Source organism: Ambystoma mexicanum, chromosome 5q (genome assembly GCF_040938575.1).
Source record: "Ambystoma mexicanum isolate Mex_15411 chromosome 5q, UKY_AmexF1_1, whole genome shotgun sequence".
Taxonomy (NCBI): Eukaryota; Metazoa; Chordata; class Amphibia; order Caudata; family Ambystomatidae; genus Ambystoma; species Ambystoma mexicanum.
In genome coordinates, this window is record NC_090933.1 from 1,179,409,106 (window position 1) to 1,179,435,084 (window position 25,979).

Below are 25,979 nucleotides of genomic sequence, written 5' to 3' on the forward strand. Positions count from 1 at the left end.
ACCCATGTCCCACTCTGATCTGATTGGTTGTGGTGACTGTCCAGCCAGGACAGACACCCTGATGTGTGATTAACAGCCAAGCTGTGTGAATGGGGGAAAACTGCATAAAAAGCAAGTCTCTGGGGCTGGAAAGGCAGAGTCGCCACTGGAACGAGAGAACTGATGAGGAGCTGACAGAAGAGGACCCCTACCATGACTGAACCTCCCGGTGAAGCCCTGCTGCAGATCCAAATCTTCATACTCCAACGACAGGGAAGATCTGAAAGGAATCTTCTCCCCTTGAGTTGGTGGGAACAACCAGTTCACCAAACTGCCCGTCAGGCCTCCCTTCTCTGGTCGAATTTGTCTGTACAGAGCTACAGTGAACCTGATAGCCAGACGGAATGGTCCCTGCCTGCGTTTTCAGGAGTGCACATGTTATTTGTTGCTTTTCTCTGCTGCTGGTTTCTTCCCTGGGCAGTGCATGACCCTCCAGTCTTCCTACTTCGTGTCATTCTGACAGTCGCTTCAGGAACTGTGAGCCTGCAGGACCTGCCAGGAACGTCTGCCTCAGCTACAGCCTTCTTCTCCATTTAAGGTACTGTTCAAACCCACTCGTTCATGTCGTCCAGCTGCGGTGAAAGTGTGTGAAACCTTTTGCCAATTTGAGGGCTTGTCCTTCTCCATTCTTTAAACTAACTTTTCTGCCGACCAACTTCGTCCTTGACTCTTAGCAAAGACTTAACCGTGAACTACCCTGAACTGTGTGATCTTGAGCAAAGACTTTGGTCCATTGACTTTGGGTCAGGCTCCTTGAATTTGATTTCCTCACTGTTGGTCCTTTTTCTATATTGCCCTGCTTACTTACTTGTTGGTGCTGCTCAATTCTTGTCTAACTTTGTCTTTCCCTCCCTTTTAAATTGCTCGAGTGCCATTTTGCTCACACTTCATTTTGAGCCTAACTTGTCCAGTATCTATTGGGTGTGGTATAGTATATTAAGAGTGTGATTTTACAACTGCTTTACTTAAGTGAAAGTTTTTACAACTGATGTGTAAATAAATGTATATTATTTTACTCAGAAACCTTGAGTCAGTGTTTGTTTGAATCATAGTAATTGCTGTCCTTTGTGTAACTATTGATACTGCTCACTTTCTCTTGAGATAAGTCTGGCTGCTCAGCCATTGCTACCACTTTACTGTGTAGTAGAGGCTTGTACCAAAGGTGAATTTGTACTGTCACTTGTAGTCCTAATTGTGTGCGGTGTTCCCAAAGGGTACTGCATATAATTCTGCCTAACGCCTATGATCTCCAAAAAGGGACTCACTTGTTGAGAAGTCTCTAAACTACATCATATTTCAATCCAATCCACATCCCATTGCCCCCCCAGCCGCTTACCATCAAATTAGAGGAAAACAGGTCCTGTAGTTTTCTCTATGGCGCACCATCCCAAAAGCAAGTGGTCACAGACCTCTCTAACTCTGTCCACACCAAAGCATACTCTCAATCATGCATTTGCAATTGAGGCAGATAGGCAGGTAGTGTAACAGAGAGGTGTAAGAATAAGCAATTTCTCCTAAAATGCCAATATGGATGTGGACATGTCTGCCACATTTTACACTGCACCACTAGTAAATTATACTTTCCAGACATATCGACCTGGAAGAGGTACCTTACTGTTGGAAACTCTTTCAGTTTCCAAACACCCAACTTCACCTTTGCTCACTTATCCTACCAATTTAATTAAACAGAGCATGTCCCTCTGACTATGTCCCATACAAACCAAGTTGTCACACCTACTGTTCTATAATCTGACTGGTACACTGGCCTGAAAAGGGAGCTTGATAGAATTTTCAAAACATTCCTCTGAGAGTTCTCTAATGCCTTTTGAAAATGATTTAGTTTTCCCAGTAGGCATTTCCCATAGAAATAACCACAGCTTATTTCTCACTCATCCGCAGTGTCAGGAATCGCCATCTGCCATCTGGCAAAAGTGCATCTATGATGATCTGGGTGTTTCCCACTTCAAAGGAACAATCTGCTAACCACATCCAACTTTGTCACAGCTCCATTCCAAACGCATAGTGCCCTTGGGCCCTGCTGCATCAGTAGCCTGATTCACAGCACCTACTCTGCTCTTGGCGCAAAGCAGGTGCAATGTTCATAAGATGCACATTCTACCGCTGCAACTACAGCTACGTCACTGTATCACAGGGGAGACATTTAAGATATCCAGCCTGTAAACAAACTACAATGCCGGTGGGATGGTAATCTCTAAGCATAAGCTATGCCTGAGTGTAGGCAGAGTGCATGGTTATACGTATGATCATGGACACCACATCCCAAATGATATTGCACACCTGTCAGCTCCTGTGACTCAGCTCTGCTGTGGAAGGAACTTTGTATTCAGGACAGACAGGCTGATACTGCAATACAGCAGGACAGAAACCCAGAGGACCCAGCCTCTCTTTGATTCCCTTTGTGAGGACCAGTAAACTCCTCACCCAAAGACAGTCAGACAGCAGACAGCTGTCATGGGCCTACATATCAAAGGGCCACACCCATCATTCTGGAAGAGTAGGCTCACACCAGGGTGCTGCATGTCTAAATGTCTTTTTTTTGTCAGCAGGAGGAAAGGTGGGACAGGTGCAGGATATACAGGAGTGCTCTGGACACTGGAAGAAGCCTTCCACTATCTTGGTGCTCACTGTCTCTCTTTCACTTTCCTGTCTAACCCCCTTCCTCTAGAGCAAAGTATTTTGGGTGCAAGATCAACAGGCCAAAGTCCAGTCCAGTGAGAAGCAGGTATTATTCCCCTGAAGCAGAATAACTGTAGACCAGTCACCTGAGAACATGTGCCCTCAAAGGAAGGAGTCTCACACCCCTTCCAGAGAATTCATTCAGTTCCTCAAGGACCCTTTGAGGCCAATGAGGCATTCTAAAGATTCTCAGTTATACTACCTTCGGGACAGTTCCACTGTCCAAAGCCCTCTGCCAGATTTAATGAAGGATCTGTCACGTCACATCACCTGCACAGCCTGAAGCATCTTCCAATCCAAAAGCATATGCTCAATGCCGGAACCCAAACCAAATCTCTGGAGGGTCCCTCGCTGACTCTAACCAGGGGTTACAACCATAGGTTGGTCCAGTTAGTCCAAAAACTGCCGCCTTTTTAACTGCACTTTGACACACCCTGTATCACCACTTAGACTTTTGTCCACTGACTTAAACCACTGGAGCATCACGCGCCGACCTCGCACAGTGGCTCAAGCTTGACTCGGCCTGGCAAACTTAGAAGGGTTCTTGGGACTGCTCCGACCTGCATCATTGAAATGCCACTGTTCAGTGACACAAGGCACACACATTTGGCCCGACTCGATGCCCGCTTGTGGCCTGAATGTTGCTACTTGCCCGACTGAATCTGATCAACTTTCATCAACATTCGAACCCAGGTCTGATGCATCAGCCCACCAACAACTGAATCAAGGCGCTTTGACAATGAACTGCCTCTGCGGTCCACTTGGGCTTTATAGACTGGTTAGGTCATGATCTCTCCTACTTTCAACCCAATATCCTTTTTCCGGTAGTACCTTACCTACCACCCCTGGAACTATACAGAGTGCTACTTCCTCCAAGTCTGTCATATCTATTGTGTTCTTTCCTTTGGGGTGTTTTTTTTGTTTTTTTAAAATAATGATCACTTTTCGTTCAACTTGCAGATGGTGTATTTTATTAAAGTGTGTATATCTTTATAGAAACTTGATTGGACATTCCCTTTATTTTGGACTGTGATACTGTGTTATTTGGGTCACAACTGGTTTACCTTCACACCCATCTTAAGCCGTATTGCCATCCCTCAGCCTGAGTTACCACAAAAGGCTAAGGAGGCATATCTCTTGATTGGGCCTGTTTACCTTTATGATTGCTTTGTGTTTTGGATTGTACAAGTGTGAGGGCTGAGTGGACCATTTGACCCCCTACTGTTATTGTACACCTGCAAGTCAGAATCCAATTCGTTAAAGTCAACACTCTCAATATCTCTTCAATACTCCAACACACAAAGCTTGTAGTTTCATTTTTAAATCGGAATACTGTTAGGGAATGCTTAGATCCCTTCAATTTTCAAAATTCACTCTCATTTTGTCTCCCGGAATCATTGCAGTGAAATCAAATAACGAATTTTGCTTGATCTGAATAGCTTTTATTCTGCCGAAATTAGCCACACGCGTACTCGAAGCTGAATTTAAGTACTTCCCTATTAGAAACGATCATTGTACAATTAAAAACAAAATATCCAGTTTACAATGTTTTTCAATTAAAAATGTTCCTTTTATTTAATAGATTCTTCAACAAAATTAAAAGGATCTGTTTCCCTTGTGATCAGAAATGTCATGTTTAGGTTTTTGTGCTGGTCTTGAACTGTGCAGCTGAACCCACACATCTCTTGCAGTGTGCGCGTTCTCTCGCGTTCTCTCTCTCTCTCTCTCTCTCTCTCTCTCTCTCTCTCTCTCTCTCTCTCTCTCTCTCTCTCTCTCTCTCTCATGATTAACAAGGACTGCTGCTGCCCCTTCATAGCATATTTGTGTCCCCCAACACTCAGTCTGTATGGACAATGCACCCACACTGTGATAGCCACATTCATGCATTAAACATGCAATGACAATGTATGCATCCAGTTGCCACATTGGGAAAGCCTCTGTTGCTGCTGCGCCCATTCCACAGAAACAGCATTCCTTTCTTTCGTATGTTATACAGCTTTCAGCAACTCATGGGGTGTATCTAGAAACTAGGAGCAAATAATGTGGAAGAGGAAGATGGATGGTGGTGGGGGATCGGCATAAACCACCCCTCCCCCACATGGAACCACATTGGAATACTGCTCGAAGCGCCTCTCTGCTTTTGTATCTACATGGAAACAGGGCAATATCATTCTTCACCACAATATTTTAAAATCGATATTCAATAGAGTAACTGTTTTGTGACCTGACTTGCATATGGTTTTATCAATTTACGGTAATCGGTTCCAAGAATATGAAATGACAACTACAGAACACCCTGTGTTTGCCCCCACCTGTCTGTCCTACTGAAGTGTTGTCCTACTTTTGTGTTGTCTGTCGCTGTAAAATTGTAGTCCAACATTTAAGTTGAAAGACCTTCCTAGTGTTTAATGTTAATAATGTTCTCACATAGAGTCTAGCATTTTCAAAAGTCAGAGTTTCTTCTTATCTCATATGTCAGACGGCCATTGAAGCACAGCGAGGGTCTCTATACAGCTACAACAATGTTTACTACTCAAACCCTCATTCCCTTGAATCCTCATTGGATTGTAGCTCCTGAGTAAGAGAGGATGTCTTTAAAAACATGAGATTATTGGCATGTGATCTGAATGTTTATTCTGCACATAGTTTCTTTGTTATCCCACCATGGTGTGTTGTATTGTATATGGGTAAGATCATACAGAGTGAGGGAGTTGCAGGGTTTCGGTTCACCAAAGGTCTTTTTTCTGAGATCTGGCGTATCTTGACCTCTTTCCTCAGAGAACTAGCACATTTACACCATTCAAATTGAAAAGGAGGGTCTCCCAGCTGAGTACGAGGGCTACAGAAATGTGTTCTTGATGTTTGTGTGGGTCTTGAAAGGTGTTTACTGTACTCGCCAGGGAACAGGCAAGGTGGTCCCACTGCAACGGAAGTTAGTGTTTATTGTATCATGTAGACTCCTAACATCATATACCCCCATGTTCTGACTGCTGGTGTGGGCAAGCTGACCCTGGGACAGGTTTGGGGCAATGGCAAACAATATAACGTTTCTGGGCAAAGATTGCCTCACAAAAGTAGCTTCCAGAAACATCTTAAAGTTAACATCATGATCAAGTGAGACAAAGAGATAGTAGGATCCTGGGTAAAGACAGAGGTATCCAATTGAACATGAGGGCGTGGGGTGATGGTGCAGTAGCATGTCAGACTTGCTACATAAGATACCTGATTGCAACTCTGCCAACAACTGCAAGTTGAAGAACATGAAGACCAACAGGGGGTAGAGACTGGTAACATTCTTTGAGTCATGTCTGGACATGTCATGACAGGAACTGGAACCATTTTATGGATGTACACACCATTATCATGCAAGGCCATTTGGTGACCATTGGGGAGTTTCTTACATTGTTACAGGTATAGATTTGCATTCATATAAATTGTCCAAGCCTTGTGATGGATATGATACTTATGCATTAACAAGTCTCCTACTTTTGTTTTAGTCAAATATGCTAAACTGCACGCACTTCACTACACCACAACAGCTAAACAAACCACACATAGCCTCAGCCAACAGCACATGGTGCTTACCAACCGAGAAATACACCTTCGCTCAGCGAACACTGTCAATCGAAATTAAGCTGCCAACAGCGCACCCCAGCTCTTTCTCCTGCTCAGTCCTACTAAAGTACTTGCTCTGCCAGAGCACCAAAGAACCACACAGGTGGCAGCAGTACACAGTATAAGAACCTTTCACATAACAAGGCTTAACATCAATCATGGTTGCATGCAGAAAGACTCCAAATCCAACAGCTTGGGATCTTTTGAAGTCAACGATTAATCATGCTGAAACTAATATCTTACCATGTATCAAAACACAAATACGTATTTTGATGTATCAAAACACAAATACGTATTATGATAAGGTTGACCATTTAAAGTTCTAATTTCCATCCCCAATGTCCCTAATATGATAAGGAGGGTACCTAGAACAGGCTGGTGTTTTATGGCGACTATGAACCGCCTCGCTTATCAAATTCCTTCATGAGGACCAAAGGTCCAAAGATAACAACAAAGGGTTGTGTGCAGGTCACATGTCAGTAATATCATGCTGGTGAAATTCTTTACAGAGATATGCAATCATGCACACTTTGTCAGCAACTGAATGCCCACTTCAAAGGTCAGATGGGCAGACAGTGGGTCAGACTGGGCTGATGTGGATCATTTAGGAGTGCAGCCTGGCACGGTTACCACCACCTTTCATCTGCCATGATGTTCACGAATATTAGCCATCTTCATTCAGGACGGTACTCTCATACTGTGCCAGCCCTCTTACTTGCATTCGGATCTCAGAAAACAAAGAACTGCTTGGGTACAAGTTATTGTACAGAAACATGATCACAGAGCATGAATTTGGATACACATGCTGGTAAAACCAGTGTGGACATTTTTACTGCACTGCAATATTTCAAAATAAGAAGTAATTATGAGGAGATGAGACTAGGACAGCCACGCTGTTACTTGTTATTTCAGAGATATAGCAGCTACATGATTGGCAGCCATTTTCTTTACGGATTTATGGTGGAATGACAGCCATACTTGTAGTGAGGTCCAAAGACCCTGTGTATTTCTGTAGATATTCTTAAAATCGGGTTATGTAAAGAGTTGGGGCACCTCTAGGCTAATAATAGGCTTATAGAATACATCATTGCAGATTTTGATTCTTGAATACAAACATACCTTCTCGCCATCCAGGAGCATGTGCACCTTGAATCTCATGGATTCATTCAGGATGATATCTTCATTCCTGTACAAGATCTGAAATATTCGGCTGTACACATTATGTTCATAAATGCAAGCCGAGTACGGGTCAGCATCATCTGGAAAACAGAAAACAATGTGGTTTGTAGTTTTTGTTTTGATTTTTTGATTTGGTAGAGCGTGTTTTTTTTTAGTTAGACAAAATGAATACAATGCATATATATATATATAGATAATATATTGCTCCAGCATCTATCTTAAGTTTAAAGGTTGTGTCCTACAAAGGTTTACATTACCCAATACAAGTGTACATGTACCGCTACATGTCAGAAAAACAAGACGGGACACATGATGTGTGCAATTGACAAATCATGTTGCATAACGTTGGGAATCAAATGTGTCCATTCCCAAAAATGTACAGGCCACTTATTCACAGAGGTGATCTGCGCATTCTGGCCGTGTTGTGCAGGGAGTGCAATAATGGGCAGGATGGTCACTAGGAATGGCTAATCTGGTGCCAGATGACGTGTCACCAAGTGTCAGAGCAATATTGCGCATAGTAATGTCACTAAGGCAAACATTAGCCTAATGCGAATGGTATAGCTTTAGAGCAAAACATACATATATTATTTGAGTCTATTTCTGAACCAGGGCAAAAGCTGTCATAGTATATTAGCACTAGGGCAAACTTTGTCCTGGTGCAAGAATGCAGTGAACCAATGTGAATTTGGCACTTTGCCCGTGTTTGCTCTGGTGCTATTATCATGCAAAATTGAACTTGAACTCGTGCAGACCTTCAATAATCTCGCTGCAGGGGATGTGCTTGAGTAAAATGGGATCAGTGTAAGAATGCAGGGATCACAATTCAACATGCAGGTTCGTGAAGTGCACATATTGCTGAAATGCAAAAACCAGACAAAGGCATTTCTGGACCAATACGTGTATAGTCCGTGCCAGCTCGTGCGATGATTTCTGAGGCAGAAGGTGAAGGGCAGGCTGATCATGAATGGTGTATCTGCTCATAGCAAATCTCCCATCCGACCGTTTGGAGCAGGTGTTTGTTGCCCCACTATCCCCACGACCCGGCCCCCAACTTTCAATGTTGTACCCCCCACTCCTCCCCAACATTTTCCGCAAAGTTACCCCGCCGGGTGCAGAGTAACGGCAAGGTGTGCTCTCAATAGATGAGCACGGTCCCTTTTTTTGCATGCAGTATTTCCTGACAAGTGAAATGGCATTCCCACGAACCCACTACAGACCCCCTTCGAGCAATTGCACACTGGGCTAAAAAGGGACTTGCATGATGCGCTTAGTGACCCACATATATAGTTATTAAAAATACTATGACTTAATTTTCATGATTATATAGACAGCCAATATCGGCGAATCTATTTGTGAATACCCACATTGAACTGACCATGTAGATTTGTAGTAATATGTATGTTGGCCACAACCATTGTTATTTATTTAAAATCTTGCATGACGTTGCACGTATGTGTACTTGATCCTATGTGTATATCGACATCACTTATGCCAGGAACCAATCAAAAGCACAATAGTCTTTCATCCAATTCTGACAGGAAATATTCAAAAAAGACCTCTGTTCATACACAGTGATACCACCACTTCAAATTATTTTTATTAGTAACTCCCACCCTCATCTCCTCCAAACGCATCTATCTGCTGCATACCACTTATCTATCTCACTTGCACCACTATGTCCATCGGTACCACCTTACTCAACCGCAATCCTGCCACTCGTATGTCCACCTATGCTAATATATCCACCATGTGTATGACCATCTATGTAACTTCAATTATGTAGCTTCATCCATGTACATCACCTATGTAACCTCAATATGCCTACTGCCTATATATATGTACATCACCTATGTAACCTCAATATGCCTACTGCCTATATATGTAACCTCATCCACATATGTAAAATATATGTAATTTCAATATGCTCATTGCCTATATATATATATATATATATATAACTTTATCTGTGTACACCACCCATGTAATTTCAAATATGCCTATTGCCTATATTTGTAACCTGTCTTACCTTTGTAAACTAATTTGCGCCCAGATACCTCAGGGTCAGGTGTGCTATATAAATAAAATAAACAAACAAACAAACAAACATGTTTGTGATACATGCCTACTGAGAGATCCATAATTTCTATTTCTATAGGAGATTTGTTGTTTTACCTGTCCAGGGAGTGTACCTAGTCACCCTTTCTCAACTCTCATGCTGGACTTCCTTTCCATCTTGTACTCATGGTGGCCCTGAATCATGCTGTTCCCATGTTCATCTTGTATCCTAGCTTGCAACACTATGTGTTACTAGTGACTTCTGCAATTGTATTCGCTCTCCCCTCTTGCTTCTCCACTCTTTTTGACTGCTTACTCTCTGTTCTCTCCTCCTCTCCCTTTCTCCCTTTCTCCCTTTTCCTATCTCCTCCCCTCCTCCCTGTCTCCCCTTACTTTCTTCTATGCACTTACTCTATCAGAATTGTCCCTGGACGTAGTATGATAGCAACCTCGTCTGTCTCCTGCCCCCTCCCCTGACTTGTTTTTTTTTCCTCAAGCACTATCTGAAAAGTTGTCAGGCCTAGTCGATAGTTGCTTGTTTGTTTCTCCCCTCCCTTTCTGCACCCCTCTCCCTCACCTTTTGTTTTTATCCGGCTCTACCAGAAATGTCATCAGGCCTAGTACGGTAGTCTCCTGTCAGTTTCCATTTCCTTCCCACTCTACCCCTCCCTTACTTATCAATGTCTTAGCTCTTGCACTATCTGAAATGTCGTCAGGCCAAGTACGGTAGATAATTTCACATCCTTACTGTTCATGGCCTATAAGAATGTAATTGTATTTTCCTTTGTTCCTTCCCTTTCCTTGAAGCGCTATGAAACACATTGGGGGTAATTCATGGATTATTTGCGCTGAATAAAACGGGATTTGTGCGCCATTCTGCCCGTAAATCCCCATTTGTTAAACAGGGATTTTGCGTGCAGAATCGCACAAATCCCGTTTTTTTTCGGCGCAAATAATCCATGAATTACCTATATTGTGTATAGGCGCTATATAAATAAACTATCATATCATATCATAACCAAGCTGCATTATCAAAGAAGTTGTGATCTTCTGCACCTCTACCAACATTGTTGATGTCTTCCTCTCACCAGGACACAGCATCCAGCAGCTGTACCACAAAGTGAATGTAGGGGGAGGCCTGCCAATTATCCACAAGTCTGACAGATGTGGGTTCTTCCTCAATTACATTTCCCACCACATCAGCTCAGAATCCTATGCAAATTCAACATCTGTCAGAGACACAGGACACTAAACATACCAGGCCCACTCTCCTCTACCTCATGGATTCCTTGGGCAAAAAACAACACATACTAAATCCCACCCACATCAGAGGAACATATTCAACCTGGTGTTCAGATCATGCCTCTTTCTACGGTGCAAAGGTCCTTTCATAAACAGACTTTTTTAATGAGTTTTTTCATTGAAAAATATCAGTAAAAAAACATAGAAAAAAATACATTGATGAAATGCCATATAACTTTTCTGCCATGTCTTACACAATCCCACTTGCCTGAAGAGCACATATTGGCATAGGCATTCTCCTTACAAGGAAGAAGGTAAGCAGACCATGTCCCCAAGTTGCTATGTTAGGGACTTCCCCTTAGAAGAACTATAACACAAACAACCCTAACATTGACACTGTATCATCAATTGTCAACCAAACCATAGTGATATGATATGGCATTGTGTAGTGGAACTGGGTGATGCACATGAAGCCGTGAAACTGTGTCTCATCAGGGTTATACTTTCTGCCCCCTTGTACATGGAACAACTTCCAAATAATAAGAACACCATGCGTTCACTCAAATCTAAAAAAGAACTGCTGTGAAACACAGAGGAATGAAGACCTCCTCTTCCATCAAGGCCTTACACACTATGTTCTGCTCTCTCACTATCAAAGCCAAAACTGCATATTACTTATCAACCATGTCTGTGGCTGCCAACAGTCATAAAGCTCTTCCCAAAGAAGTCAAACACTGCAGAAATCCAAGGAACTACCTGGTAATCATTCACTCTACATACATTCCTCTAACAACACATTTCATCACCAAGATGAAACATATGACAACAGATCAATACCACAAAATCCTTCACCTCCTCCACCATTAACCATAGAGTGCATAGCACAAAACTTGACTGCCTTCAATCCGGTCACACTCAGGATTCTTGCTGACACACTTTCATCAATTAAACCTCCATGTACAAATATGATGCCTTAGCAACTACAATCCTAAAGCAGATAAAGTGGGGCCCGAGGAGAAGGTCAAATGACTGAAAAACCTATGTGCTTTTTGTTGACCAAGGAGAAGGCAACATTTCTGAGAACACAATGTGCATTTTGTAGGTGGAGGAGGACTACATGTTGCAAACCTCATGTACATTTTGCAAGTAGAGGAGAAGGCCAAATCACAGAGAACAAAATGCACATTTTCTATGAGGTGGAGAAGCGAAAATACTGAAAATCCTGCATGCAAACACTAGGCTTAAAAGAAGACACTGCTGTACTATGCATAATAAATAGCACTGAGAACCCCATCTGTATTGGTAAGGCGTAGAAGAAGGCAAAATCACTGAGAAGCCCATGTTCATTTGCTCAGCATAGGGGAAGGGCAACATAGTAAAATATCCATGTGTATTTACTAGGTACCCGAGAAGAGTAAAGCACTGAGGACACCACATGCATTTTATAGACAGAGGAGAATGCCGTCCCACATGTATTGTGTGGGTGGAGGAGAAGGTTGTATCATTGAGAACCCATATGCAGGTGTTGGAGAAAGCCACAGAACTGAACATAAATTGTCTATGTACTAGGCATAGGTGAATGTCAAATCACTCAGAACCCCATGTGTATTTATTAGACATTTGAGAAGCATATGTAGATTTACCAGGTATAATGGAGTACAACATGCTGAGAACCCCACATTCATTTACTAGACATAGAAGAAGGTCAAATGATAAATCTATGTGCACTTACTGAGCATAGGGGAAGGACAGACCACTAAGATCTCCAAAGAACTGAGAACCACTTGTTACTGTATTAGGCATAGGAGAATGCCAACACATTGCGAACATCACATGCATTTAATAGGTGGAGGTGAAGGCCAATGCACTGAGAAACCCATGTTCATTTTGTAAGTGGAGGAGAGAAATGCAATGGTGCACGCAATGTCTTTAAACATGCATCAGGTGCCAGAGGACGGAGCTCCAGATGAGGAGAGGGCAGTTGAGTCACCAATAACTAAGGTGGAAATAAAAGGATAAGCAAGGAGAAGTCGATCCTGAAAATGTCCCTGCTCTGATTATCCTGTAAATTGCTGATTATGAAGAAAAGTACAATGATTAAGTTCAATCCCCGGATTCAAAATCAGGTTTTACACACATCTACTTTGATAATGCCATAGAGCCTGAGGGGGACCTGGAAACAGAAGAAGAGTTTGCAGGCATTGCTGAATACATGCAATGGCCAAGTGCAAGAACTGCAAACAATAGGTAAACTCCAGCCATTCCCTGAGCACCATGTGCAGTATTTTCCAGTGACAGTCTGAACAAAGAGTTGTAGATCTTTCTAGTTAGTCACATCAACGGTACAAACTCTTTAGTCAAGAGCACCCACACAGCAGCCACAGAAATGTACATTAATTAGACCCTAAGAAGTATGGGTCATTAGAGACCTTACAAAATATCAGTAGCGTGGTGTTAATTTATAGCGGAAATTTAGAAAGCTCATTATTGCCAACTGCTAAGTATGCAAGAAAAATATCTTTGTTGGAAAAGTGAGTACCAATTTGGGCATCTTCCCTTGTGGGCACACCCGAGACAGCATCATCAACATGCTTGCATCTCCATACTGCACCACTCCTCCTAGTGCATAGCTTGGAAGACCACAGAAAATATTCTTCAGATGATGAAGATGTGTGTGCTAGGCAGCCATGGTCACACAGATTTAGCCCGATTCAGAAAGCGGTGGAGTCTTTGACTCTGACCTTATCAGCAGCGTGGATTTTAAACGGAACTCTAGTTTTTCCTTCATCCTCACTGCATTTGGCCTAATACTGTTCTCCCAATCTGGTGATTCACAATCAATATATGTGGTTCTATCAAGCAGCAGAGCCATTCTGCAAATCCTAATTCCATGCACCTAAACTTGATGGTCTGCCTTTATTGTGGCACTAGCAACCCATGGACCCACTAATGTCCTTTACTACCCACTCTCAATGCAATTGGTCCCCTTTACTACCCACTATCCCAGTCATATAGAAGTGTGTAAGATGGTACAGGACTAGGATGTGCGTTTACATGACAATCAACAATAGTGTGTCATCCAGCTCCCACTGAGTGACAGATGACAGTCAGCGCAGGCAGTAGGTGCCTGCATTTCTAATCACTATGTATTGACTGGTATCTCAAAAGAACACCACACACTGAGCTGTACCAGCATGAAAGGTGTTTGCGCTGTTAGTCATGGCATCGCGATCCTTCTGCTTGATGTAGCCACTGTGTCAGAATGTGATGGGGTCAGAAACATAGTTAAGCTGGCCCAGAGTCAAGGTCGATGAAGGTTTCTTACTTGAGTATGAACAGTGTCAACCTGGAGTGTAATATGGCACTTTCCTTTTACCACCAATGCTGCTGCAAGACAGCGCTGCACTACCTGTATCCGTGGCACATTCTATTTGCTCATTGGACACATGATTGTACTAAAGTGCTTGGAAGTAGAGGAAGTGCTCATGGCACTCTTACTTGGGTTACTATGATGACCTGTCATGTGGGAGGGATTGCATATTACACTGCCTGCCTTCTCCATGACAATGACATCCTCTGTCAATCTACAATAGTCCCTTGACCGTGACTAGATGTGCAGTGTTGGTATGGATGGGGATGTGTTCTGACCTGAATTCTCTCTCTGGAGGACAACAGGGAGCCTGCATTCATCTCTATTCATGCGCAGGCAATGGCACATAGGGGGTCATTCTGAGGTTGTAGGTAAGGGATAAACGATGCCGGTAAAGGATTACAGGCATCGCTTACCGCTCCGGCTATTCAGACTAGCCAAACTGCTATTAGCGGCACCGTAAATAACGGTGCCCATAATAGCGGCATGGCCGCGGGCACGCGGGCCATCATACCATCAATAGCAGCATGCCGTAAACTGGAGGACATCACAAGTGAAGCGGACATGCAAATACCAGCATCATGAAGGCGCAAAAAGTGGATACCGGCATGCCGTAAATACCGGCATCTCTGACCAACTGTAAAATGACATGTGCAGTGTTCCCAACTGCCACAGGTGCACACCATCAGTGCAGGTAGAGGCAACAGAGTCTGAGCTTGAACAAAAGCAGCACACCCACACACCACAACCCTTTCCACACAAAGATCAATCCAATAGTAGCATCAACACTTCAGCTGTAGGACATGCATGCATTGCAACACCAGCAACAACACCAACACCAACAGAAGGCACCACAGAGGTGACGTAGCAGGAGAAGGAGGGTGATAAAGACCCAGCATGCCCCACCAGTGCAGCCAGCATAACCATGCATGCAGCCCCCAATCCCAAACATCACAGCCGGTCCCTCCAACCCTACCCCACAGCACAACCACACCCTGTACCGTCTGGACCGTGACACCATCAACACCATTGTGGACGTGATACACGATTGTCAGCCTCATTGAAATACGCACCGCCATCCCCCCTCTACTGAACGTAGTGTTGGTGCTCCACTACCTTTCCACAGCCACCTACCAGCACACATTGGGGCACATGCATGGCATATCACCACCCTTATTCACTCACATCCTGACGCATGTAGTGGATGCCCTCCTCAAGCACACAACGGAATACATATCCCTACCACGGACACCCCACAAGATTCTTGAAACAAAATGTGGCCTCCAAACAGGTGCAGATGGAAGGTGACGCAAGCAAGATCATCACACATGTTGTGCCCGATGTCCCGGATCAACCACAGGAATGTTGCATGTCACCATGTCAAAAATCAATGCAGAATGCCTAACATTGCAGAGCCTACTGGCAACGCTCCCCATCAGGAAATCCTACAGAACACAACACATCACTAAATTGCCACAAACACAGCTGTATGCGTACACAATGCATGAGCTACAAGACGGCAGAGCACACTGTGTATCATATTGAAGATGCAACCCACTCCATGATTCCATGGCACAGGACACATTGAAGGCCTAATAATGGTGTGAATACAACCAGGGACATGTGCATGTGACCTACGATAATCTGCCGGCATGTGTGACTAGTACAACTTTCCATCATCAATCGACTGACATATAGCTTGTTATGCCTCCCATGCAGGTGACAGTGGCTAACCCTTGCTGCCGAGGCTCATCACCCCTGTCCGAAACACACAGAACAGGCATGAGGAGGACTACAAACGATCCCACACCCGTACCCGTGTGGTCATTGAGCAGACCTTTGGCCTGTTGGAGGCATGGTTTTGCTGCCTTAGCCCGTCAAGTGGGGCACTCCCCTACAGGCATGAGAAGGTGGCCAAGATCATCATGGCATGTATCATGCTGCACAAGATGTGTATCTGTCGCAACATGCCCCTACCCCCTGACATTGAACTGCAACCACCTGGTGATGATGATGGGGATGAACAAGAAGTGGCTGCACATCATTGCGGTGCCGATGCACAGGAGGGACATGCTGCACATCAGTCAGTGATTGCACAATATTACTGACACACATGTCTTCAGAGGGTGACATGATATTTTGATAGAGGCCACTGGGTATGTGGCTACATGCATACTATGCACTGTATATGAATAAATGACACATGCACAATGATGAATGTCCACTCAGGTCTTGCATTTGACACAGGGGGTGTTTTAAATGTAACAATGAAAATGATGCAATAACCCTCCACCACCCTCACCTACCTCCCCCTCCCCCACAACTCTCCCACACACCGTCACCCCCTCTCCACCTCCCCCCACAACACCCCCACACACCCTCATCCCCCTCCCCCTCCCCACACAACTCACCCACACATGTCCCATCAAGTCTCTTATGCCTACACCACGCTGTCCAGACTATTAATTAGCACTCCCTGGACCTGGTGGCAGCATGCCTGGGTTTGTGATGACCTGCGGAGCAGGCTCGTCTGGGTAGAGCTAGATGAGGATTGTGTTGCCGCCTGCTCGAATTGGGTTGCCGGACGCCCTGACTCCATTGCATCGGCTATGCGGCCTAGTACCTAGCGCAGGGCGGATACCTCCTCGCAGAGGCGGCTAGTGTTCTCTGAAAATATTTTGCCCATGGAGGCGGTGTTGTCCGAGATGGTCCTGCCTAGAGAGGCGATGTTCTCCCGCCACTCCTGCCTAGCCTGTGCATTGTCCTCAACAAACTGCCTCACAAGGGCAGTCAGCTGCTCAGCACACTGCAGCCCTGCGGGTGCACCTGTGGAGGTCGACGGTTCCTGGGTGTCTTGTTCGGCCTCACTACTGGCTACTATTGGACTAAAGGGCCCTTGAATTAGCTCCCCTCTTGACTGATCCGGGTTGGTGGCGTGGTCTGTCTCAAGGGATGAGATTTGGGGGGATGCCTGTGGACTGGGAGTGCGGGGCAATTCAGAGGAATCATCCTCAACGGGCACCCATTCCTCATCCTGTGCTGCCTCCACACCCCGGGGTGCTGTGGCTGCCACCTCCCCAGCCGAACTTGACTCCTCCAATTGTGGTGTCTCGGCTGATTCCTCTGGCTGGCCAATGGGTGTTTGTTCTTCCGGCTCTACAGCCCTTGGCAACTATGAAGCACTTGTAAGCTGGGGTGTCTTGACTGGTGGTGCACGCCAGCCCTTAGGTTGGCCCTTAGAGGTGGACGGCCGGTTGGCCTCATCCCAGGACCTCTTCCGGGGTGTGGTTTTCACGGGGGTTGGTTCCTGGGCATCGCTGTCATGGTCAGAGCCTGTGGGGGGTCGATGTGAGGGACGGCATGAGTGATGTTTAAATAGGCATCATACATACATTTGTACAATTGATCATCCACACAATACAGGGTAATAGGCATTTCAGTTTGGATGATCACGTTGTTTGATACATGGGTGGGTTATGCAGGCATACCTCAGGGTCACTCATGTTGACCAAGATCTATGCTACGTGACTTGCATATTTGTTGGGGCCTGCATGCTGTGTAACTTATGGCATTTGCATTTTGTGTGGTATGTGTCTTGCTGCAGTCATCTGCATGTGTCTGTGATGCGTCCGGCTATTTTGCTGGGAGTGTGTGTTGGGCCATGGCTTGCCTCTTTGGACAGACATATTGGTTGACTTTCATCAGAGTCTGAATTACAGTGTTTTGTTAGGACACTCACCGCCATCGGCCGATGTTGTGGCGCCACACTCCATTTCACCGACACCTTCGATCCCCTCCTTGCCAATCATGCTGGCGCAGATGTCCTCCCATGGGGTCAGCTTGATGAGGGAGCTGGCACCTCCGCCTGTTGCCATTGCCTGACTCCTGTTGACGGAGGGTATGTTCCTTACTCTGAGCCGCAAGTTGTCCCAGCGCTTACAGCAGTCTTTGTGGTGCGTGGGGTGTTTCCAATTGCACTCACTTTCTGAGCCACAAGTGCCCAGTGCTTTTTTTTCTTTATGATGGCCTCACTCTTCAAGCTGTTGGCAAAACAATGTCAGCATGTTCCTGCAGTCTCCCGGCTACCATCTCTAACTCATCCTTGTTGAAGCACTCATTGCGCTGGCGGGCAGCTCCCTTCTTAAGGGCCTTGGGCATTGTGGTGTGTTGGATGAAGGTTTTCTAACAAACAGTCCCACAGATCCTGTCAAGGGTTTTTGCCCATGTTGAATCCTTAGACTGGGTAGATGTGGGGATGACCTGTCGCCGCCCATTATTCTATCCCAGAACAAACTAAATCAATAGACTCGGTGGATGTGGGGATGAGCTGTCACCGCCCACATTCACGCCAGAATCCAGGAGAACTGCGCAGTTGGCACAAGACCACTCCAAAGATACAACCTTCTTGTGGGGGGTTCCACATCACCACTCTACTGTAAGGATGCCATCAAAACAATGTTAAGCAAGGGTCCTATACTATCAAGCAAAAGACCACTCTATTGAAATGCAGTAATTCAAGACAGATCCCAAAAATGGATGCAATATCGCTACTCACCACTATCAGAAAGCCGGCATTTTAAAACCACCAGACGTTTGTGTAAAACTGAACAGAGGAACCCAAACCAGGCCAAGAAAAGACTTGCTAAGAGGTGGATACAATGTAAAACTATATTCTGAAATGACTTGAAGGCAGTAATTATTTAATGTATATATAAAAAATAGCTGCATGTAAGTTGGATTTGAATGTAGAAAACTGGGAACTAAAGTGACATTTAGCTGAATTCTGCCTGACAACTACCCCCGACAGGAGAAACCTGCTCAGCCACTCTTCCCAGGCCTAGCTGCATCCTGCTTCCCCACCGAAAGGAGATGACACCTCTCTGATTAGATTAGGGGAGGTGCACCTGCAGGAGGTTGAACAAAGCCTTGTCCTGGACTCAGGCAAATGTTATATTGGGGGGGCCGTAAAGTGGCTTCCTCTTGGGAGAAGTGGGAGGAGAAGTGCCTGTGAGAGCCAGCTGAGCTTGGGGGAAGTGGATAAACCAGTTATTCCACAATGTGATGTGGGAAGCCACACCCCTTTTTGACCAGGGCATAAGTTAAAAAGATGGATAATTCCTAGTAAGGACTTGTCAGAATTATATAAGTAATAACATTATTCTTGTGATTTTTCTGTGCACGTTTTAAGAGGTGTTAGGACCCTGTGGTGTATTCTGGGGGGTTGCTAGCAGAAAATAGGGTCTTACTCAAAATGTCTGCACGTTAAAAATCTGACACTTCATCAATTAATGTCCATACTCCTTGCGCACATGTGTGTAATTTTTGGTAAATGTCCGATATTGGTAAACCAGCCAAAAAGCGCAAAATGTTGTCATTTTTGAATGCAAGACCCCAGGAAGATCAGAGGCGGACAAGCATGGACCATAAGGAATATATAATGTGTACCTGTAATTTCAACAAATTGTGTATCTGGGAAATATGTATTTGAATCAAATATAGATTTGTGGGCAAATTGACCAGGGGAGGATCCTCTGACCCTTAAACAGAACTCATCATGATGACAATCCATTTCCTTCCCCCAGTCATGGGAGAGGGGAGAATTGGGCCAATGACAAGTAGAGAGGGGCAGGCTCAGTTATGCCACGCACACACCCACTTCCAAAACACATAAAAAGAGACTGCTGGGACAGGTAGAGAGATTCAATTCCATTTGTTGCGGAGCATGCTGACCGACGACTTCACATCCAGAGATCCAACACTTAGACTTCCAAGCTAAACAGAGACTACAGCACTTTGAACCAAGAAGGCCCTCTGCAAGCAAAAGTATTTGTCAGCAGGCCTCAAAATCTTTTGCAAACTATTCCACAACCGGGCGAGCTGTCTGAATTCTTTGCCAAGAACTTTTGCCAGTACCCAGAGAAAGCAGACCCCGATCCAGAGAACTTTGGCGAGTACCAGAGACCAGACCAGAGATCCAGAGAACCGCAGGCTGCTGTATCCAGAGAGTTGACCCAGATCGCTGTGAAGTGCCGAGACCAGAACCAGAGTCCAGTCCTAAACCTGACCAGATCCGTGACGTGGCCCATTCATTTTAAAATTAGGAGTGCGTATCCGCCAGAACTGTGCAGAACCCAATCTCTTAGTTAAAATAATCTAATTCAAACTATTTTAACCTAATTAGAACAGCCTCCTAGAAATCGTGTCATCTGTCATTTTTAAAGCTGCACAACTGTCACCTGTCAATTCTGCAGCTGCAAGCTGTCACCTGTCATTTTGAGTTTTACCTTAAATCCGAAAATCTACCTTTATTAAATCGTCCGTATCTCTTGAACCGTTTGGGCTAGGAACGGAATTTTAAAGCTGGGGTTCTAGGCTTTCCAACGAACCTAGAACCGGCTTCCTACTCCTTATACTTTTACCGCAATCGCGATTTACGCACTCGCAAAATTTACCGCGATTTGCGATTTGGCCTGATTTCGTCATCTGTAAAAAGATAGCCGTTTTTTGCATGAACTGCTAAAATTCGTTTGCAACCTAATAACCATCCCTGAACCATTGTTAGGGCTGACCTGAACTGATTTAAAGTGTCTACCACTCACCCTGAACCTCCTATAGGGAATTAAAAGCAATTTTAGCATTTTTCACTTCCTTGCCACCACATTACAAAGCACTCTAGCCCGTGTTTTAAAAAGCATACCTGTTGTCTAAGCTTGCTGGGCAGGGGAACTGAATTCCATATTGTATTTGATTGTATTCCTGAAGACTGTATGTGTTTCTCCCATTTCCTTGCATTGCATATAGGGGGGGGTGAATTGCCACCAGTGGAAAAGTGAACATATTATCTCTTGTGAAACCATATCAGTTTATTTTCTGTAATGCATTTATTCCACCTTGCATTTCCTTGAAACCATAAAGCGTTTCAGCTACCTCATCCTCTATACTACTTCTAAGTAACCAAATCAGTTTACCAGTAGAACATTATCCATTGTTGATCACTGTCATATTTTAAGTGTGACATCCAATATAAATGTATTATAAAAGTGTGATAGATATATATTGTTATATTTCTCAAATAAACCTTTTAAATTTGCAAAACAGACCTACTTCTTGGCTCAGTGGGGTCAGGGGGATTCTAAGAGAGGGGTGTTATGTAAGGGTTGTCATCCAGAGTACATGAACTGGACCTACAAATATATCAATAAGGATTTCCCTCAACATCCCAGACTAGGCATTGACTTATCTGTAGTGTTGAAGTGAAGCCGCTTAACAATGTGGGGGCTCGTAGCCGGAGATTCTGGGTTAGATCTATCACTTGTGCAGATTAATACAGTGTGCTAACTGTTAGGAAAGATTTTGTAATTGTGGGTAATTTTCCTTCCATGTGGCAACCACTAAACTTTTTGCTGTTGTTTTCACCATGATCTAGACTTTGCCAGAGAAGTGCAGCCTTCTGCTGCACTCCTCTGGGCTTTCGCTCCATTCTTACGGGGAAACTGACATGCCCTTAAGACAGTCAGCACCGGGAAACGCTGTTTTCCGTAGTTTCTTTATCATGTTGCGACTTTCGTGCAACATGACACAAGGGGGCACTGTAAGCTAAGTTACTGCTGTCTTGGGTCTCTAGCCTTCTACAGGCCATAGATACTCTTTTTGGATTGTAACTGATTGGTGCAAGTGAAGCACGGACGGGACTGGTGGCAGCGATCGTTTCTTGTGTTTTGAGCTCCTTTTGGCGTTTTAAGCGCGTTTCTCGAGCTTAGCCCAAAATGGTGGCCTGGCTCCCAAAATGGCCAGACCACGAGGCTCCTTTGTCTTGTCCGCTGACCGTCTTGCTCCCTTCACCTTTCCCAGGTCGAGCCGACCCAGGGCCTTCCTTATTTGGGCATGTACTTTCCCGCGAAACACAGATGCTTTTGCGGGCTTCTACAGGCCTTGTGTGTGCCTCCAGGATGTGGGCTGGGATGTCTGGTCCCAATACACATCCTGGGTGCCAGAGAGTCTAGGGTGGTGTGAATGCCTGGGACCACCATGGTCCGTGATAGGTCCACGTATGGTGTGAGTGTTGATGAGCGGATCTCCCATTGGGTCCCCTCCGTTTTGGCGCGAAGGAAACCGTGGATAAGAGGGGGCTGGAAACGCCACTACCATGTCGATCTCCTGAGTTCTCATGAACAAAGGAATACAGTAGCCAAGTATCCTGCAACCACGAGGCTGAACCGAGGAATCGCTGGTGACCCGCTGAAGGACTGCTCCTCTGCACTGCTGTCGCCTTGTGAAACCCTTTTTACCTCTGATCGAACCAGAAGGCCTGTACTGGTACTTCGACCCTTGGAATAGCGGGGACAGCTATTCTCGGCATCTTCACCATCTCCTGCACGTATGCCTTCAGAAGTGTCTCTGGGCCATCCAGCAGACTGACCAGCCTACACAGGAGTCTTGCTCTGTAACCGCCGCCAGGTTGTGTTGTATTTCTAGTCCTTGTCACTCTCACACGATTCGTACACTTGGCGTTCCCAGGTCTGAAGTGAGTAGTGTACATTTGGCTGAGATACACACGGCCGCTCCGTTGCCCTGCTGTGGTAACAAACTGTGCGGGTTCACTTCGTTTGGGACATCTTTAACTCAACTCTGCTACTGCAGAATCTACACGACGACGAGACGTCCCCTGCTCTCCTGAACCTGCCAGCACTGAAACTGACGCGGAGAAGCCTGGGTCTGCTTGCATCGGGGACCGGTGAGTAGCATAGCTAGGAACTGGTCACCCTCCTGCAGGAGCCCATAGCTTTTCCCAGCTGTGTCAAAACAGCATGCCTTTCCGTACTCGCGCTCTGCTTCTGCCCACAGTGGCGGCTGCGCTTGAGTCGCGGAACTCTGTTCTTCTTCATTTGTGCACTAAACTGAACTGCCTGATTCCCTCGAAGAGACTCCCCTTTTTGCCCATGGGCACCAGCGTGTGCAGGTACTTTTGAGCACAAGGCTCCACTCTTCGTAGGGCTCGGACTTCCTTTTAGTTAGGTGCCTCTGAAGGCGGACTGGGTCTAAGCATTATTTCGCACTGCCTGTTTTCCTTCCCTTCTAGCTGGACTACACATTTCGTGCATCTAACGCTTTAGACTCGTTTGTATTTGTATATATATTGTATTGGTTTGGTATGTGTTGGTTTACTAGAGTTGTATTGTGATTTCTCGCTACGGTCATTATTGCAAAGGCCTTGGAATGAATGTGTATATATTTTTTATATAACACCTGTTTGGAGTAGTTTGTAAGTGTCCTTGCTTTGTGTGCTCATTGCGGGCTTTCAGTCACCCTCACCCCTCTTGAGACCTAGTCTTGACCGCCGCGATCGCTACCCTGATTGGTCTGGCTTGTCCAGAGGTTACCCTGTTCCAAGTAATTAGGTTGGCCTTCTGAACTTCTGCGCCGCCAGGACAGAGTTCAGAAATCCGTCTTAACACTAACTGACAGGAGACATACATCCGGTCGGATCACCACGATGTGTTACGCTGTAAAGCTCTCCTCAAAGGAACGCTCTAAGGAAACGGTCTGTTTTGCAAAAATAAAATACAAACTTCTGTAAGTCAGGAAGGAACTCAAATTCCAGAATGACAACACTGGTAGACATCAAAATAGCCAGAGAGCACTTCTTACATAAGCTATTTGTGAGAGGTGAGTGGACTCATCAGGACCAAACGGTCTGGTTGCAGGCAATCGCGCAACAGGTCACTGAAACAGGGTCAGATAAATGGAGAGATCAGGGTCCCCTACATGTGGCCCTGAGTGAACTATATATGGCCCCTAAAGCCAAAGATGAACATAATAAGATTGCCAGGAGAGCGGCATATTTGTACCTATATATGGGAGCCATGAAGGACAAATGTGCTGAAGGCCAAGATCTGGCAAATAGGCAACAGATGGTGTTAGAGAAGGCCCAATCTGATCTGGACTCTTCTGAGCAGAGGCTGCTCAGGAGCCAGGAGTCAGAAAAGGACAGCAGACAGTTCATCACTAAAATAAAGGCGGATATGGATGTGCTGCAACAGGAAAACGCGGACCAGGATACCAGATTTTGTCCTTGCAGAAGGAGTACCAAGAAGGTTTGGACTCCCTACTGCAGAGCCAGAAAAAGCTGGAGCAACAATTAGATTTCAATAGGGCATGTGCTGAGCAGGTAGTCACCCTGCAAAGCCAATTAGATAGGGAGAAGGCAGAGAGCAATAAACTGATTTTGAAAGACCTGGATACCCAGGCAGAGTTTGACCAGGAGTGCCAGAAAGCTGGTGCCTTCCAAAGGCAAAGGGACGACCTGGCGGCACAGATGCAGGCTCTTAGTCAGGAAATGGATACCTTAAGCGAGGAAGTCTGCCACTTAAAAAGGAAAATGGAAGAAAATCACCTGGCCCTCCACGGACTGGTTGACCTCCAAAAAGAACACCAGAACTTGTTAGAGCACACCAGGAGGGTGGAGGATGCTCTGGCAAGAAAGGAGCTGGCCAATAGGGACACAGCTCAGGAGGTAACCCTCCTGCAGCAAAGACTGGCCCAGTACTCCAGGACTAATCAGGAGGCACAGAGAGAGAATGAGGCTCTCTGCCAGCACAATGATAGGCTCCAGCAACAGGTAGCGATGCAGGAGAGACTGATAGAGTATAGTAAGGCCTTAACTGAGGAACTGAAAGCGCAGGCTCTTGCATTGCAACAGGGAGCAAGGGCAGATAGAGATGAGGTTATCTGGGAAAGAGAAACTCCTGAGCATAACCTCAGGAGCCCCAGTACCAGAGGCCTTCATCTCTCCCAGTCCCTGGACTCTGCCACCCCCATGTCCCCTCGCGCACATGAGCCCAGGGCCACGGGGATGGCAGATTACTATCCAGCTAGAAGTATGGGGCTCTTAGGCCAGTACCTCCCAGGAATGGATGGGCGGACATCCGGGTATGGGCACCCAAGCACAGTGCAATTTATTGGGGAACCCCAGGAGAGTAGGCCCATTAAGGGCATCTTGAAAACCTCTGCCCAGTTAGGTCAGTGGGGGGTTACCCATCAAATCCTGGCAGCAAGGAGGGATCTGAAGACTCCTCTGAGCATTACAGGACACAGGAGACCAGGTCCACACATTCTGCCAGCCATTCCCAGGCTCGCAGAATCCGGGAAAACCTGGAAGATCAGACGGGCACCTCTGGGAGCAGTGCTTCTGAGTCAGAGGATGAATGGACCTGGGTTACCCGAACCAAAAAGGCCAATAAGGCACAAAGGGCCTTGCTTAAGGACCCATTGAAACAAATAAAGGCAATAAGGAGTGTCATCACGCCTTATCATAAGAACGCCAAGTATTCTGTTTGGGAACACTTGGAGCTCTATGAGCAAATGATGGAGACTTTCCATTTGAAGGACAGCAGTAGCTGCATCCAGTACGTCAAATGGACCTTCTCACCAGAATACTCCAGTTTCTTTAGAGGGCTGGAGGATCAAAACCATTCAAGGTGGTCCACATACAGGGCGGCCATCTTGAAACATTTTTCTGTGCACAGAAATCCTCAAGAGGCTCGCAAGGCAGCCTACAATTTGCAATGTTGGGAAGATCAGGCCCCACAAGAGTTTGTGCAAGAATTAAAGCGTGCTTTTGCGCAGACCAACAGAAGGGTGCGCATGGATGGCAGAGAATTTATCAATACGTTTTTCCATGCCTTACCCAAATACATAATGACACAGCTTGTGAGAGATTTTCATGAGAAAAGATCTTTAGAATGGGTCATTGAACAGGATACCCGGATCTCTGAGGTGC

At 45.4% G+C, this 25,979-nt stretch overlaps 1 protein-coding gene across 4 annotated transcripts in view; it reads right to left on the bottom strand.

The window, feature by feature from the left end:
* The window catches only part of FAM135B (family with sequence similarity 135 member B), a 1,878,784-nt gene that overhangs the window by 670,432 nt on the left and 1,182,373 nt on the right, over nt 1-25,979 (bottom strand). For all 4 annotated transcript variants that reach the window (XM_069621672.1, XM_069621675.1, XM_069621673.1 and 1 more), the window contains one exon: nt 7,471-7,610. In XM_069621672.1, coding sequence (XP_069477773.1) covers nt 7,471-7,610 — 140 coding nt within the window. The remainder of the gene's footprint in view (nt 1-7,470; nt 7,611-25,979) is intronic.